Genomic DNA, 16879 nt, shown 5'->3' with positions numbered 1-16879 from the left:
TCTCTAATGTGCCCACCTGAATAAGCTACCACATATTGTGCTGCCTGTGAACAGCCTTCGGGTAGTCAAGCCCGCCTCAGAGTAAGGATTAAACTACAGAGCAAAAGTTTGTGAAGATTGAAAAAGCCTGGTATGACAAGCACCTTCAGCAATGACTAGCATGAAAGAGCCAAAACAGTATCTGGATTCCCAGAACACGAAGTTCAAAGTTGCAATGAATTTCATTATAGTTTGACTTAAGGTAAATACTTGATTAAAGAAGACATTACAGTCTGTAAGCTCTGTAATTTTCTTCACACAAACCAATCATTCCAGTTCCCTTCTACTCTAGTGCATATTCATTTTTGGTTTTATAGCTTTTAGTAAATTCTTAAATAATATTTACTTTTTCCTTGCACGCACTATTTATTTTTATTCATACAGACATCCAACAAAAACTGAAGAAACACTGCATTATATTGTAATAGCAGTCAGACATAATCCCAGGGAGACAAAATGTATTTCACTAATTTAGTTTTTGTGGCAAAGTGGCAACTAGGGAAGAAATACGATGCCAGTGAGTAAGATAGCAGCCTAGACCTGGAAAAATGAATTTGAGACTCTTTTACCATTGCTTTTCCATTTTACTTTGGGAAAGCAGAATTTCCCAACCCTTAATGTCATTGACTTGATGTCATTGACTAACACACTCTGCATAAAGCAAGGCATCAAACCCAAAGCAAGGCTCCCTGTGCCCCAGCTCTGCTCTGTGAAAGGAGTAACAGCACATTCCTACATCCACATCATGGTGCTCTTTACTGAGAAGCAGAAGGGATCAAGGGCAAGTTACAATTTCCATTTACGCCATCAGCAAGCAGAGCAAACTCTTTCCACAATTCTCTCTCATCCATGTGCTGTGGGAGGCTGTGTCACCTCCCCATGCTTCACACGCCTGTGTTTCTCTGGTTGTGGCAAGATCATTAGTGGAGATGGGAGCTAATGCTGATATGGTTATCTGTTCTCTGATGGTTGTATTGAAACTCATTTATTTTACACAGAGCATCAAATAGGCATTGAATGCTGATGAAGTGTTTTTTTATTATCAATCTGGGCTTCTGGGCAGAGAATCATAAATGCTAAAATATCTAAGTACTCCAGAGCAAACTTCAACAGTTTTTGCCTTAAGGTCCATCTCACAGATGATGTAAGATAATATTGCTTCAAAATTTCTTTTTTTATCTTCACAAGTACAGTATCTGACCTAAAAATTTCATAGGAGGATATTTATAGTAGCTAAAAGAGTTATTTTTCATCAGAATGTGCCTGTATATTTCTCTGAAAGTTTATCTCACATTCTGCTGGTCAAACCACTGGAACACATTTATTACACAGCATCTAAATCACTATCAGCAGCATCTCCTCAGGCATGCCTGGTTGGACTCGTGGAGAGAGGGACTGTCTGACAGGCATTTTAAGGGTAGCAGTTTTGGAATATATTTTAGCAACAAGGTAGGGGAGAAATCACAAAATACAAGACATTTTCCAAGCTTACCTTTAAAATTCAGAAGTAGTGTACCATAAAAATAACTCAGCACATCAGAACTCTACATTAAAACTGAAAAAAGAAAACACATCCATGCTGATGCTTGAGGCAGATTGGTCTAGAGAGGTAAAATCAGCTTCTAAACTCCCAGCCATATCTGCTGACAAAAAGCACTTCCAGAAATTTTTTCTGACCATGCATCTGGCATGTTCCAGAGTTCCTGCTCGCCATAGTCTGGGTACCCAACACCGTCTCCTGCTCTCCCTGTCCCATCTTGGGCTCTGTAAACCCAGATAGCCCTATGGACACTGCTATGGAAGGAGTCAATCCTTGCCAACTCTTGACTGTTCAATCAAGTCTCCCATTTCATTGTCCCATGCCCAGAACTGACGTGATTTGGCAGCCCTCTGCCATTCCCTCCAGTGTCACTGGATATTCATAAGAACATGGGAGATAAGTTGGAAGGGGATTTAAAGGCTCCAGATCTAGGTCTGTGCTACGGCAAATAAATATCTCCCATGGTTCTGAGGCAGGTGACCTGCAAGGGTAAAGTCATGTTAATAGGAACACAGCAATGTACATCATCTGTGGATGTGCCTTTAAGAAGCAGAGAAAATTGAGATTTAAGATCAAAGTAGGAAGTCCATGGTGCTTTCCTGTACTTAAAACAAAATCAATATAAAGAAACATACAGCTGGAAGGAACGCTAGCTTGATAAAATCACAGTAAATTAGGAGTCCTTTAAGGCAATGGGTGGTGTAGCTTCTTCCTCAGAATTGGACATTCAAATATTGACAGAACTTGTAAAGCACAATCAATATACCAATTCCTTTGTGAACTATTAATTATATATATTGCTGATGAATAATCATTTAATTAGCATAATGGGAGGCTTCAGTGAAAAGGCCCTCTACCAAGCATACTGGACCTAAAAATAGCAATAGCTTTTCAACCATGATGCTTTGCATGAAAATGCAAATGCTCAGCTTCTGGTCTTAACACTTGTTACATCACTCGGCCAATACAAAGCTCTGCTTATAAAGGTTTTGCCCCTTATCATTGCAGTACTGCCATGTATAATTTTTTCCTCTAAGGCAAGGTGATGGGGGGTTTGGTATGGATTACCTGAATCAGTTCATCAAGCTCTGTTGCATTCACACAGGAATGCTGAGATACAAACGTCTGCTTCTGAATCACAATGGTGGTTCTCTGGGACGTCTCGTGAGGCTGCTCCAGGGCTTTAAATACTGTTGCTCCAATTATTAAATACAAGACTACCACCAGAAAAATTGTTGAGACTGTCTTCCATTTCATAACATTAATGGCTGAATCGTTTTCCTCCCGTGAAGCGAGCACGGTAGGCTTGGTGGAAAATGATAATCTTGGTTTGGAGTTCTGAGTGGCCGATTTGGGATCCAGCAAGTCAGGTGCCGCCACTGGCAAAAACAGAAAAAGAAAGTTAATGTTTACAGTGCCACTCGGATTTTGCTACCTAAACTCCTTGCCAAGAGATTACACAAATTCTGTTTTTAGAAGCAAATTCTGTTGCTTCTAAATGGAATTCTTAAACTTCTTAATCCCATTACACCTTACAACTCAGATCTTACTCAGATCTGTTGCTCTGAGTAGTAGTGTCCATCTTACATGTATAAGCACATTTGCAACATTTTCTGTGTCTGTTCCTGAATGATATTAAATAATTTCCAAAAGCATACTTCCCCTACATCCTTGCATTTCATTAAATTACTCTAAGGTAGCATTTTACTGCAGAGATTTTTTATGTCCGCTGTTCTCTCAAGCACTGCTAAGCAGCCTTCCAGCTGTGTTCCACCTCAGCATTAGAGAAGTATCAGGAAAATACAAAACCTCATCTCTTTCAGCTATTTTGTCCTATGCTTCAACAAATGCTCTTGGAGAACAGTTGTGTGATCATTTCTAAACTCCCCAGACATAACTGTAAAATAAAAGACATTGCTCATCACACTGGTCTTAACAGGCTAATTGTTTATTGATTACACCTTTCAGAAAACAGTGGCACAACACATGTGTGCTTACTGGAAGAGTCATGCATTTGTTACAGCAGGTACTTCTATTTACAGCTACAAAAACCCCATCGGGTTAGGAAAAGAGCGGCTGACTGTGTTAATCAAGTACTTGGATAACTCATGTGACTACCAGTAACTACATGGGCACTAAAAAAAAATCCTTCACATCAAGTGCAGATAAAGGTCTCCGGCAGGAAGATGGTCACGGCAGTAACCACACAAGCTATATTTAAATTGTTTTGAATAACCAGTACGTTCTAAATGGCCAAGACAGCTCTTCCAGCCGCTGGTGGGAAAAGCTCAGATCTAAATCTAGAGAAAAGTCTCCCACAGGACAGCGGAGATGGGATGCGTCCCTGCAGGGAAGGCGGTGGTACTTGGCAGAGTCACCGCCTGGGAACCCGCTGGGCTCCGGCACACACCGCTGCTCGGGAGAAGGGGTCGGGGGGAGAGTGGCAGCCCCAGCCCGGGCGAGCGGGGAGCCGGGGCACCCCTCACAGCCCGCGGGGTGGGCGCCGGGCGCTCCACGCGCGCCGCGGTCACGCCTCCCACAGCTCCGGCCCCCGCCCCACGGGCACCGGCGGCTCGGGCACAGCCCCCCCCCCGTCCCGCACCTTGGCGGGAGAGCCCCTTTCCCGCCGCCGCCTTCTCTCCTGCGCAGCCCCCGAGCCCTTCCGATCCCCCAGGGCCGGTGCCGGGGAGCGCTCTCAACGCGGCCGGGGCCGCCGAGCCCGCCCGGAGCGGCGCCGACCCGCCGTGGCCGCCGGCGGCGAACAAAGGAGCGGGCACCGGGCACCGCCGCTCCGCCGCCGGCCCCGCCGCCCCCTCCCCGCGGCCGGTGCAATGCGCCCGGGGAAGCCCGCCGCCCCCGCGGAGTGCAGCCCCGTAGCCCCCGGGAAGCTGCCGCCAGCTGGGATGCTCCGCCGCGGGGAGCGGCACGGGGGCGAGGCGGCCGGCGGCGGAGCCGGGGCGCGGCGCGAGCGGGGCCGGGAAGGGAGGGGAAAGGAGCTAGGCAAGGTACAAAGGAACCCCGGGCCGCCGCGGGGAGCATCCCGGTGGCCGGTGCGGGGGAAGCAGGGGCGCATGCAGCATCCGCAGGGCTGGAAGCGGGGAGGCACGCCATTGTGCTCGTACTCACTTCTTATTTACCGACCCGGTGCCCTCTCCTCGCTCCACGGGCAGGCATTTTTTCTATGCTTGGATAGATACAGTTAGAGCGAATTAAAAAAATAAATAAATAAAAGAAAAGAAAGGCAGGAGCAGACCGAGAGGAAGAGGCTGATGGATAGGTCTGGAGGAGAGGGAGCGGCAGGGGCGGGCGGGCTGGCAACGCGGATCCCGCCGGCTCTCCCCGGCCCCACGGCGTGCGATGTGCCTCACGTCGCGCATCGCGCAGCGCACATCGCGGCGCTCCGTGTGTGTGAGTGCGTGCGAGCGTGTCCGTGTGTGCCCGTGTGTGTGTGTGCGTGTGTGTGCGTGTCCGTGCGCGCTCCGGTGCTCCGGGCGTGCGGAGCAGCCCGAGCCCGACGGTGCCTTTTGTGGGGCGGCGAGCAGCCGCACCGCTGCTTGCCCCCCCCGCCCTTCCGCGCCCCCTTCCGCGCCCCCCGCCGGCGGGGGGGCAGCCGCTCCGCGCCGCTCCCGGCCCGCCGGGGTGCGCGCCCCTCCGCGCCGGCTGCCCGGCTGGGTGGCCGGCAGATGCCGCAGAGGCGCCCGGGGAAGACGGAAGGGGAGCCGGGGGGAGGCAGAGCGGTACCTGCGGAGAGCAAGGTCTCGCCTGGAAACAAGTGAGGAGAGAGGAGGGAGAGAGGGAGGAGGAGAAGGCACTGGCCAACCCCGCCGGCGAGGCTGGACCTGCCGGCGGTCCCCGCTCCGGCCCCACAACCCGGTCGCCTCGCCAGAGCCTCCCCGTGAACTTTTGAACTGTCCAAAATGTCACCGAATCAGCAGGAGAGGGGGGCAAGCGGGGACACCTCGGCCTTCGCCGGAGAACGGCGCCGGGCTGAAGGGCCAGGTAGTTCCGTCCTTCCAGGCTCGGCCTGATTTTAACCCGGTGCTTGGCAGCCCTGGTGTGTTGCTGCAAGGAGTTAACTAGGTGGGATCTGGGAGTCAGGGATGGTAGCTGCTCTCCTATCGCACGCGCCGCCTGCGCACCGCCTTCTTCCATTTCTGTCTGATAGATACATCAGAAATGCTGCTTCAACTGTGCTTTCTGCCACTAAAAAGCCTGAAATTATCCTTGCTATCTTTGCCGTGCGCTAACTCCCTTATTTCCCAGTCATCTGTCACCTGTGACACTATCCATGGGTCAGTTGTTCACATTGAGGTGAAGAGCATGAAGACAAATCCTAGAAGGGGATTTACCATGAGAAACCAAAAACTGCTCCCACAGCCACTCTCCATAAAGTCTAAAAAATTACTCACTGTAACAAATGGGTATAAGTCTCAAGCATTTAAAGCCAGAGGCTGTATCTGTAAAATGACCAAAGACAGTCATACATCGGGTGTTTAATGGGCTATAATCCCACTTAAATCAGCAGCACCATCAGCAAACACTTTAGAAGTCACTTATTTTAACGCTTCTTCATATCAATGTGACATAATACAAATGAGTGTAATATTAAGTTCCTTAGGACTCCAATTTCAGCAACATCAATCACACCACTCTCACCCTGTGCGTCCGCAAGTCTCCAGAAGATGCAGCACAGGGCAGGAAGCAGCCCCTGCTATTTCAGAGTGAGCTGTAGCTCATTGCTGCCCATCCCTGGGAACCAGCAGAGCACTTGTCGAGTAATGAGAGCCTCTGGGCCCAGTCCAACAATCCCTTACAAGCAGATCTTCGGTCACAGGGTTGGCTTCATCAACACAGACCCAATACTCAAACACAAGAGAAATGTCTGCTTCTGACTGCTGATACTCCCTCATTCAAGGAATTCTCAAAGATGTTAGATTCTCACACCTGAATATTTTTAATATAAAATACTCTCCCCCCAAAAAATAATATTTTCTCCTTTCTTTCCAGCAGATTTCTTAATCATTAGCCTATGTAAACACTGGCTGTTCCTATCTCATGGAAAAGAATAATTTCGCAGGATTTCTTTGAACATCCTATGGAAAAACAGGCGTGAACATTTTCCTCCATGCTGACCTGTGTCTCCATAAAATACTGTGGAAAATACTACATGCCTTTCTTTAGCAATCTAAATATTTGGAATGAGATTTTGTTTTTCTTTGAGTGAAGGAATTATTATTAAAAGCTTTAAAAAGCTCATATTTATTGCCTACAAATTGAAATCCATGGGAAGCCTTCCAATAGCTTCAGGAGGGTTTGGAGCAGGCCTTAAATTTAGGAATTCCACCCAATGGGAAGAAACCATTTTGAGATCTGCTCCAGGAATGACTGCATTGGTGCCTTAACCTTAAGACCTGAAGAAGCAGTTATTTCCATTAATTACCTAGTAAACATCTCCAATGTCTACTTTCAGTTGGCTGATATTTTCCACCTATTGTGATCCCAGATGCAATCCTCAGCTGGATCCTCATCTTGCCACTTACTTGGAGTGGACTTGAGCTGTGCATTCTCATTTCTAGCAGGGATATAAACACTCCACATATACAGCATCAATCTTCAAATTCAGCAAGAAACCAGTAATTCTTCTTGTAGTCTACAATAAAAACCATTGTGTACAGCAACTCCTATTTTCTGGAGGCCTTTTACAGCACTAGTCTTAACTCTATGGAGTTGTGCCCATGAATTTTTTTTTGGGTTTTTTTTTTGGGGTTTTTTTTTTTTTTTTTTTTTTTTTTTTTTTTTTTTTTTTTTGCAATGTACATCACACATTGTTTGAATATTGTGTGTGACCACTTTGCCCTCAAATTTGGAACTGACATTCAACCAGCTTGACGCATCAGGCCTGGGCTTTGCTAAACAAACACACTTAAATGCAGTGCTGACAAAACTTCCCACTAACCAACACAGACAAAATTAAGTAATAAAAGGAGCTAAAACATAGAGCTCCAACCTTGCAAGCAAATGGATTTGCTGCTGAGCCAAGGAGATTTATCTGAACAAACTGGAAAAAAATTCTAAGATTAAGTATAAGCAGGTTTGTGTATGTCATGCTAACATGAGAAAAACTCACAATGAACAGGACTGTCAAATGCTGTCTAAAAATGTACTGGCATGAGTTTTGGATGACCACAATACTCACAGACGGTGAGTGCTGGAAGCTGCTCAACTCTTTGAAATGTTAAAAGTAGGCTCAGCCAAGAAAGACAGGCATGCAGCATGCAGAGGAAGTTGAAGTTGCATGATAAACACAGCAATCCGATATTCATGGAAATAACAGCTGCAGATGACCTAAACATAGCTTTGGTAGGACACAAGGTCACTTGCAGGGAAATAGTTATTCCAGAGAAGTATTACCCTGTAAAGACCAATTTGAAAGTCTCAAGTAAAAAGTACTCTTACCTGTCACTAACACTTTCTTTTCCTCTTCCTAATTCAGGAGCCATCCCCTCCCTGGGAGGTCATGAAGAACACTTGCTTTGCACCCAGAACAAGACACTTCTGCTAAGCCCTCACCTCTGTGAGCAATAAAAGCTCTTCCCCTTTAACCAGCTGTGTAATGGGAGGCACCACAGGTTCCAGCCTTCTTCAATCTTATTTAGCTTCTGAGAATTGGTACACTCCAAGGGACTGCTATGACAAGGGTTCCAGTGAGGGCATTTGCCTTGCTGGTTTCAACAGCACCTTATTCATGTGGGCACCTGTTTAATTGACCACAGGGACCCTGTGCCTCTGATCAAACAGTGTACTGCTATAGGCTTTGGGAACTCCTGAACACAGCATCCCCTCTTCGTCATCACATGATAGCAGGAAACCTCTGCCTCTCTTCAGAATTTGGCCAAACTGTACGCCCAGTTAAAGTCAAGGATAAACCTCTACTACTGCTATGTTTTATTACCAGAAAGCTTTGCAGAAACACTACTGGACTTACATAGTAAGTTAATTTTAAGGTTCATTTTACTTATTCAGCAGGACTTACAAATTACTTCTCTCTTGACTTCTTTGGAGACATTAAAAGATCTCTGTCAGTTCTTTATGGATAATTATGACATTAAGGCCATGCCATGCCGCTGTATTTCACCATAAACCATTAGCTGTATCCTGCTATGGGAATTTAAACTAAATGAGGGACTAATGGCGCACAGCCTGCTTCTCTTTGGAGCAAAGGAGAAGGCAGATCATGCTCTTCACAGGCAGCAAGGATGCCAGGCTGCTTCGAGTGACTGTGCGGAAAACACACCCTCCCAGCACTGGGGAGAAGGCAATTGGCAGGGGACACTTGCAGCTGAGTGGTACTCAGCCCTCCTCTGCCTCTGAAAATGGTAAAGCCCTAAAACAGACCCATTGAAAAATATGTGATCTCATCTAATTCACATTTTGAAATGAGTTAAGCATACACAGGGCAACTAGAATATGTACTGCAGAATCACAGAATCATAGAATGTTAAGGTTTGGCAGCAACCCTAAAGACCATCTGGTCCCAACCCACCTGCCATGAGCAGGGACACCTCCTACTAGACCAGGGTGCTCAAAGCTGTATCCAACCTGGCCTTGAAAAGCTCCAGGGTTTGGGCATCCACAGCCTCTCTGGGCCACCTGTTCCAGTGCCTCACCACCCCCAGAGTAAAGGATTTCTTCCTGATATCTAAATTAGAATTCCTCTCTTTCTAAGTTATACCCATTCCCTCTTGTCATATCACCTCAGTTCCTGACAAAGAGTCCCTCTCCTGCTTCCCTGGAGGGCCCCTTCAGATACTGGAAGGTTGCTTTGAGTTCTCCATGCAGCCTTCTCTGAGCTGAACAGCCCCAAATTTTTCAGCCTGTCTTTGTAGGGCAGGTTCTCCAGTCCTGTTACCAACTTCATTACCTCTCTGGACTTGCTGCAACAGTTGCATGTCCTTCTTGTATTGGGGTCCCCAGATCTGGATGCAGCACTGCAGGTGAGGACTCACCAGAGCAGAGCAGAGCAGAGCAGAGCAGAGCAGAGGGGGAGAATCCCCTCCTTTGACCTGCTGGCCATGTTCCTTTGGATGCAGCCCAGGATTTGGTTTGCTTTCTGGGCCATGAGTGCACATTGACAGCTCATGTTGAGTGACACCTCCCAAGCATGTCAGGGTCCCTCTGGATGGCATCCCTTCCCTTCCAGTGTGTCGACTGCACCACACAATATTAAAGAGTTCTACCTCACTAGCACGTTATTACACCTACCTGGAGCATCTGTCCTACAGTGTGACAAATTATTTATTCAGCAGAAAAGCCATTATTTCTCACCTCATAAATTACTAGAAAAATGTGTACATGTGCTCATCTATTTTTATACAGCTCAGTTGTCAGTCTTAATTATGTTCTAATTCTTTCCATTGCTAGCAAGCCTTATCTATTTATCCACTTGCAGCAAGAGGGAAGTTGTTTTAGAACCTGTAAAGCACTGACTGTTGTAATTAATATTGTGAATGTGTATTTTGCTTTACTGACTTGCAAATGTCCCAGTGGGTTTCCTCCCCGCCTGTGTCATATTATCAGACCTAATGGGATTTATTTATCACATGTTCTGCCACTTTTTTTCATATTTGTTTCCACAAATCTATTATGCTTGGAGTGCTTCAGAAGCAATGATTATAACTAACTTTCAGTGCCATTTTCATCAATGATAAATGTGAATTGCTGTATGTCACCATTATTATGGATTATTTATGCACAGAAAAAACTTACGACTACTTTGAGTTACTGATGTCCTTGGTGTCAGCTAGTAGTGCTTTGGGATGATTACAAAATGCTTTTCTGTAATCACCAAAATGTTCTACGAAATTGCTGGTTTGTAATTTGTTTTCCATTTTTCCCATTGTGGTCTCTTCAAGTCAGGAGGCAGACAATGGGAATATCTAGATTTCATATCTGTCTGTCCACACCCAATAGTACCAACCTCGCAACTGATTTTCATGGTGCTATTGGATGAGATGAGATAGAAACCTGATCTCTATATTGTCTTTGCAGACTGGAAAAGAGCAGGGAATATTTTGAAAGAAACAAACATACGTATGACTGCACACCTCAGGCCTGATGAGAATTGCCAAAGTTTGTGCTGATTCTAAGGGGGGTTTTCCTTGAGTCAGTAAGCTTACTTTCAAACCATGCCTTGAGGAGCTGAGGCCTTTTTGTATTTGTAAAGTACTATATTCACATTTTAGGGAACTCTGGAATTAGTGACACAGACCTATGACACAGCAATCTGAAAATAAAATAAAATACAGACAGAGGACACTGGAAATCACCTAAAATAGCATTAGTGCTTTTCTATTCGAGTAATCAACAAATCAAATTTGGAAGAAACAAAACAAAACAGGCAAAGAGAAAACAAGAGAAAATAGCAATGGCAATACTAAATAAGTATCATGCAGGGCTAATGTAAGAACTTGCTAGCAGAAATAAAGGATACAAATGAGGTGATGAAAAAGGAGAACATTAAGTATCTATGTTTTAAAACCACCAGACTCTACTCTACCTGGCTTTAGCCATAAAAGTGTAATGAAATCTATGAATTATTTTCAAATATGCACAAGAGACTATTTTCTGGCAAACTCTATGTTCAGTTACACAGAGATATGTCTGGAAAGGATGTTACAGGTTTTTTTAAAGAAAGATAGCATTTGGTAGTATTTTTTTTAATTCAGTAGATTGTTCTAGTGCTTGTTCTTTCTGCTGTGACAAAGATGCCACTAACACCATGCAGGCAGAAAGCCAGATGAACAGAGCCCAGTTTTCATGAGGTATTTGGGCAGCAAGAAACATAAATTCCTGCCATTCAGATGCATCATGCACTGCCATTGCTCAGCACTTCCATCCTTGAAGGCACTTCCTTCTATTTTCTTTAAAGTGTGATCTTGAAACTCAGGGCTTAGTGGTTTAATCTTTGACTCGCAGTTATGGACTGTGCTGGCAGGAGAACAGGCTACTCATACGCATCTCTTCAGCTTTGAAGTGGCTTCTAATCTATGTACTTTTGCTGGAAGAAAGGTGTTTCTGTTGTGTCCTGCTACTGATGTTAAGCATGCAAGGAAGCTCAACCATGGCCTTGTACAGTTATGTTTTATTTTCTCTTGGTAGAGGGAACATTAAAAGCTGGACACCGGCTCCAAGGAAAATATAGGTAGAAAATACGGGGCGAGATTGGCCCATATTTTCCTCTTTGCACAGCAAATATAAATATACCCCAGATGTAATACCCCAGGCACCAAACAGAACCAGATGCGCTTAGGGCTGTGACTGGTGAGAAAGTTATTTTGTATGGTCCCTTCACATAAAATAGCTAAAATTAATATGATGAAATTTCCATTACATTTTAGCAGCCTGGACATAAAAGCTGTTCTATTTCTAAAATTCTCAGCAGATTAATATTTTTGTAATCATTTGCCCAAAAAGATGAATTGCCCCATCACAAAAAAAGGGTGAGTAAAATTGAAAAAAAATCATTATGTTAGTGTAAAAGGTACTCTTCAATAAAAATAATTATTTTTCTAAATTATTTCTATTGGCAACAAACACAGCATAAGTGACCCCCTATAACAATTTATGCCAACTTTCTGTAATTTTGTGTGTGTTGTGTGTTAAAAAGGGGAGTATACCAAATTAATGAGCATGATTGCCAGGAAAAAGTTAATAGAAAGTCCATAAAGAAACCAATTTCTGAAATTATTGCTTTCTTAGCTTTTCATGTTCTCTCTCATAACAGCTTTGGATATTAAGGGGATTATTACTCAAAAAATTTACCTAAGGCTTTATCCAGTAAGAGTATCTCAATGAAAGACATACAACAAAAGCAGTGAGTAAAGAAGCCTCAGGCTGAATATTTGCACCAGATTCTTGGGGACTTATTGGCAATTTCTTTGTTTTAGAGAGAAGATCTGGTGATTTTACTAACGCATAAAAATTGCCTAGAATATTTTGACAAGTCAGCTCTGATCACAATATTATAACTAGTAAAGTAGATTTGTGGGAAAAAAAACCCCATCCCTTATTCCTAACTTACAGGGTCACAGGGAGCGGGTCCTTCATCCTGCTAGCCAATCCAAAAAAAAACATTCAATCCCGAAGCGATGGATTTCAGATATCTTTCAGATATCTGCTGTACATCAGTGCAGAACCCCACACAAGAAGCTGTGTGGGAATTCAGAGGCAGCTGCTGAATGCCAAGGATTGTGCAGGATAACAAAAAAGTATTTCCAGCTTCTGAAGGCAGGGCAGGAATTATCTTCCCAGCAGCGCACTCAAACTGGGAACCCTGACCCCTCAGCATGGCAAACTCCCTTAATTATGGTACTTCCATGGCATATGTTACCTCCACTCCAGTTCTGGAGTTACCTTTTTGTCAGCTACTTTGGGAGTTTTTATATAATTTATATAATTTTTATAATTTATATAATTTTGCATGTGAGACATGTAACACCTAACATGGACAGAGGTGTCTAGGTACTTTCTTTGGTGATCCCCAAAGAAAGTAATTTATTTTAATTTCTGTGTGGCTCAGTTTTCACCACTGGTATTATGGAAAAAGCTTTCTGCTTCTGGACACAAACACACTTCCCACCATGCTGCTCAGCATTATGCCTAATTCTTACGCCCAATTGATCCAGAAAATAGCCCTTCACTTGGCTTGTTTGGAAGGCTAGCAGAACAAACTTAATGCAAACAGTAGATATGGTTACTGCTTTCTTTGAAAACATAAACAGAAGTAAAGCCTCCAGATTTTACATAATGGTGCAGTGATTGTAAGACTTTCTCAGGATAAGCAAAAAGAACTCTAATTATTTCTTCAGCATAAAGGCATTTCTTTTGCATAAAGGCATTTAAATCCACATCTTTAACCTTTCTGGAGAGAGCCTATTGCTCCAGTTTTCAAGTAAGCCCAGTTCAAGCAAGTCACACTCAGAGATCACTGATCGTAGCACTGTACTGGACTCCAGGGCACTGCCTTGTGATTTTATCTGATCTCTAGGAAATATTACTGAGCTATATTTTTGTTCTCACTTATGTGTTTGTGCACAAGAGGTTTTACACTTGAGTTTTATAAATAGCAATACGCTCACATGGGTGCTTAGCAAGTTTTACCTCCCTTGCTATCAGCAGAGGGAATTTTACTGAAAACAGGTAAATGACCTGTTTACCTCCAGAGCAAGTACTGAGCTTGTCAGGATGTTTTGCCTTCCTATTGCATAAAGAGTTTCTTCAATTAGCTGCTGACTTCCAGCTGAGCTACAGTGTCACAGAAGGGCATTCCAAAGGCATCTCTATAGAGCAGAGATTAACCTGTATCAGGCAGGATGCAAGAGAACTGGATCCCAGCACCAGAGAGCTGTGGCAAGTATTTTGGAAAGTATTTTGGAAATTATTTTGGCTCGAGTCCCCACTAGCTACATGGGAAAGACAAACCACTTTGAAGCTTAGCTAGAATAAGATGTACTTACAACGTGTTTTATTGTTTCACTTCTCATACATCTCTCCTGAAATACTCACTGATATTTTTTTAAATAATAAAATTTTAGCGCAATAAATTAATTTTGTTTTTGACTGAAAGCTAGATAGAGCAAAGACAGATTTCAGGATGGCTGACAAACCTGAAGCAGCCATGCCCTCAGTATGTGGCAAGTCCTTCAGTGCATGTCAGTCTATTTGTACATTTCCAAGCACTCCAAATATCTCCTCTAGCTCATAAGATTCAGTTTGCTAACCAGAAAAAAAGATTCCAGGTAGGAGGTCAGTCCTGCACTATTAATGTTAATCTGAACCTTCCCAGCAGGCATCAGGAATAAGGAGATGGCACAAAGCTTGGGGGAACACCCTAGGTTTATAACAATCCCATAGTCCAGCAGGCGTTAACTCTAATGTAATCCCAGTTCTTCCTATAGGATTAAAGATTCATGAGGTACGAAATGGACAGAGGGAGAAAGAGAGAAAATATTCCTACCTTAGTGATTATGCATTTCCTTGGCAGAAGAATTCATGAGTTTCTGCCCCAAGGACTGCTTATATATTTTAAACAATGACAGTTTCAGTAAAAAATCAAAGTACAGAAACAAATTACATCTGATCATTTCTACTGATATTCATCACTGATAGTCATTATCAGTCTAAGTCAGCAAACACTAGGTTGACATCACCTGCTTTTACATTCTTTACCAAGTTTTCTTGTTTGGCACGCAAGAAGGCAAACCATCAAGGATGCTGCAACACGCAGAAAATTCCTGCTAACTCAGTTCAAACAGAGTAATTAACAGAATTAATCAATTTCAATTGAATGAGATCAAAGAAATCTCCTATCAGTTGACTGTTTAGAATAACTCAAGGAAGATTAATTTCTTAGTGTTCTCTTGATCCCAATAGGTTGTTGATAACAGGAGAGTAGAAAGCAAGCTTTTTATCATCAATCAATTTCATTATTACTTGGCTACCTGCTGTGTACAAGGATCCACACATTCTTCTATTTTTAAACAGGAAAGCAACCTGTCAATAAGCGCTGAACCGCTTGCCATTCAAAATGTCCACTTAGGGAAGAACCTAAGCATAGTGGCTGCTGTGTAGAATATTTAACAGGAAGCTATATATGGAAAAACACTACTTATACTTCAAGAGTCCCAGCCAGCCTTGTTTCTCTCAAAGTAAGTAACATTGAAGCTGCATGTAACAATTACTGATGTCTTAAATGCAATGCACACTCAATATACTACTTGCGCATACAAGACATCTCTTTTATCTACATATTTATCTACATGTAACTGCACTTACACCCTAGCTATAAGCTCTAGTTTTTACTTATACAGAATGTATAATGTCAGCCTGGAGGGTCACCACCTTGTGAAAGGAATTACATGGTCTAGTTGCCTTCAATAAGGGAGGACAAGGGTAACTGACCCTGTCTTTCTTCCAGTCCAGACTCACATCTCATCAGTTACTGTGTATTGATGCAGCACATTTTATTTACATCACTAAAATAAAATCAGCCATCATTATCTCTCTGTTATGGTCATTATCTCTTGTGATTTCACGTCAGCTCTTCTGGGCCTCAGGCTTAGGCAACACAGTAATTTTAGAGTCACCATGTGCTGCACTGATGCATTTAGTTTTAGTTAAACACAGCAGATGCAGACCAAAGTTCCTGAGTTCCTGTGTTCCCTGTGTGGGGAAAGTCAGTCACCCACGAGAGGAACTCACAGTGGTCTTCCAGGAACCGCTAGCAGCTAGGCATTGAATAACACCAAGGAAAGGAAGTGCACTAAACCCTGTCAGGCTCTGGGATTTAAATCTCTCAAGGAAAGAAGTGTCCACACCTCAGATTCCAGGTGTTGTTTTGGTGGGCTTTTTTAAGTGCTTAACAAGGACAGAGTAAAAAATGGAAAGACATGGAGGAAAAAGGGAGATAACTAAGTCACCACTTAGTGCAAGTCAGTGGCTGAAACATCCACTCAGGAGACAGGAGAGGAGATCTATGCTCACATCTTCTACCTCCCTGTAACATTCTAATCAGCAAGCCATTGGGTGGAGTATTCTTAAGCCCCAAATATTTAGCAAGCTGCTTATGATTTCAGCAATGAAGCATTTTCTATCAACATCCATGTCCTAACAGGCCAAAACTGAACACTTCTATTCCATTTTTATGTGTACCTTACTCAGGCAAGTTCCCATCGACTTCAAAGGAAGCCTGGAAACTTGGAGCAGTCGGTTCTCACATTCTGAGTGTCAGTGCCTGTGCTTACACTGCCCTGCATGCCTTGGCACGCCCCAGGGTCCTGCTGCACGGATCCTGCAGACCAACGCCCAGCTACAGCGTGCTGGGGCTCATCTTCCAGATGGGCCTGGGCTTCCCTTGCCATGGGAACTGGGTCTGCAGGATTCAGGGAGAAAGGATTGGTGCACATTTAAGTCTTGCCCCAGTACAGCAGTGACAGTCAGCCTGCACCTGCTTCTGAACACCAGGAAATGGGAAGCACTCGCACACACCATGACACAGGAGTAGTCTGCCCACTTAAGTTTCCATGGGTGTTCAGCAGAGCACAGATCTTAGAAAATACTCACTGCAGGAAAGCACAAAAGGCAAGCACTAATATAAACTCTGCCTGAAAAAAGTGTATGCATCTTGGGTTTGGATAAAGCAGAACTACGACAGAAACCACTTAGCCTTCATGTTTAAAATCAGTGTATGAATCAAGCCAAAACACAGTCACATATTAATTTAGAATGCAAATTATTCAAAGC

The 16879-nt window shown here is 43.8% G+C and overlaps 1 protein-coding gene across 1 annotated transcript in view; it reads right to left on the bottom strand.

Annotated features, from left to right (window-relative positions):
• Positions 1-16879, bottom strand: part of KCNK2 (potassium two pore domain channel subfamily K member 2) — a 141217-nt gene that overhangs the window by 83529 nt on the left and 40809 nt on the right. Inside the window, exon 4 of the mRNA XM_038132321.1 lies at positions 2648-2958. Coding sequence (XP_037988249.1) covers positions 2648-2958 — 311 coding nt within the window. The remainder of the gene's footprint in view (positions 1-2647; positions 2959-16879) is intronic.

Source organism: Motacilla alba, chromosome 3 (genome assembly GCF_015832195.1).
Source record: "Motacilla alba alba isolate MOTALB_02 chromosome 3, Motacilla_alba_V1.0_pri, whole genome shotgun sequence".
Lineage (NCBI taxonomy): Eukaryota > Metazoa > Chordata > Aves > Passeriformes > Motacillidae > Motacilla > Motacilla alba.
The sequence above is the reverse complement of the archived record's forward strand: the minus strand, read 5'-3'. Positions and strand labels throughout refer to the sequence as shown.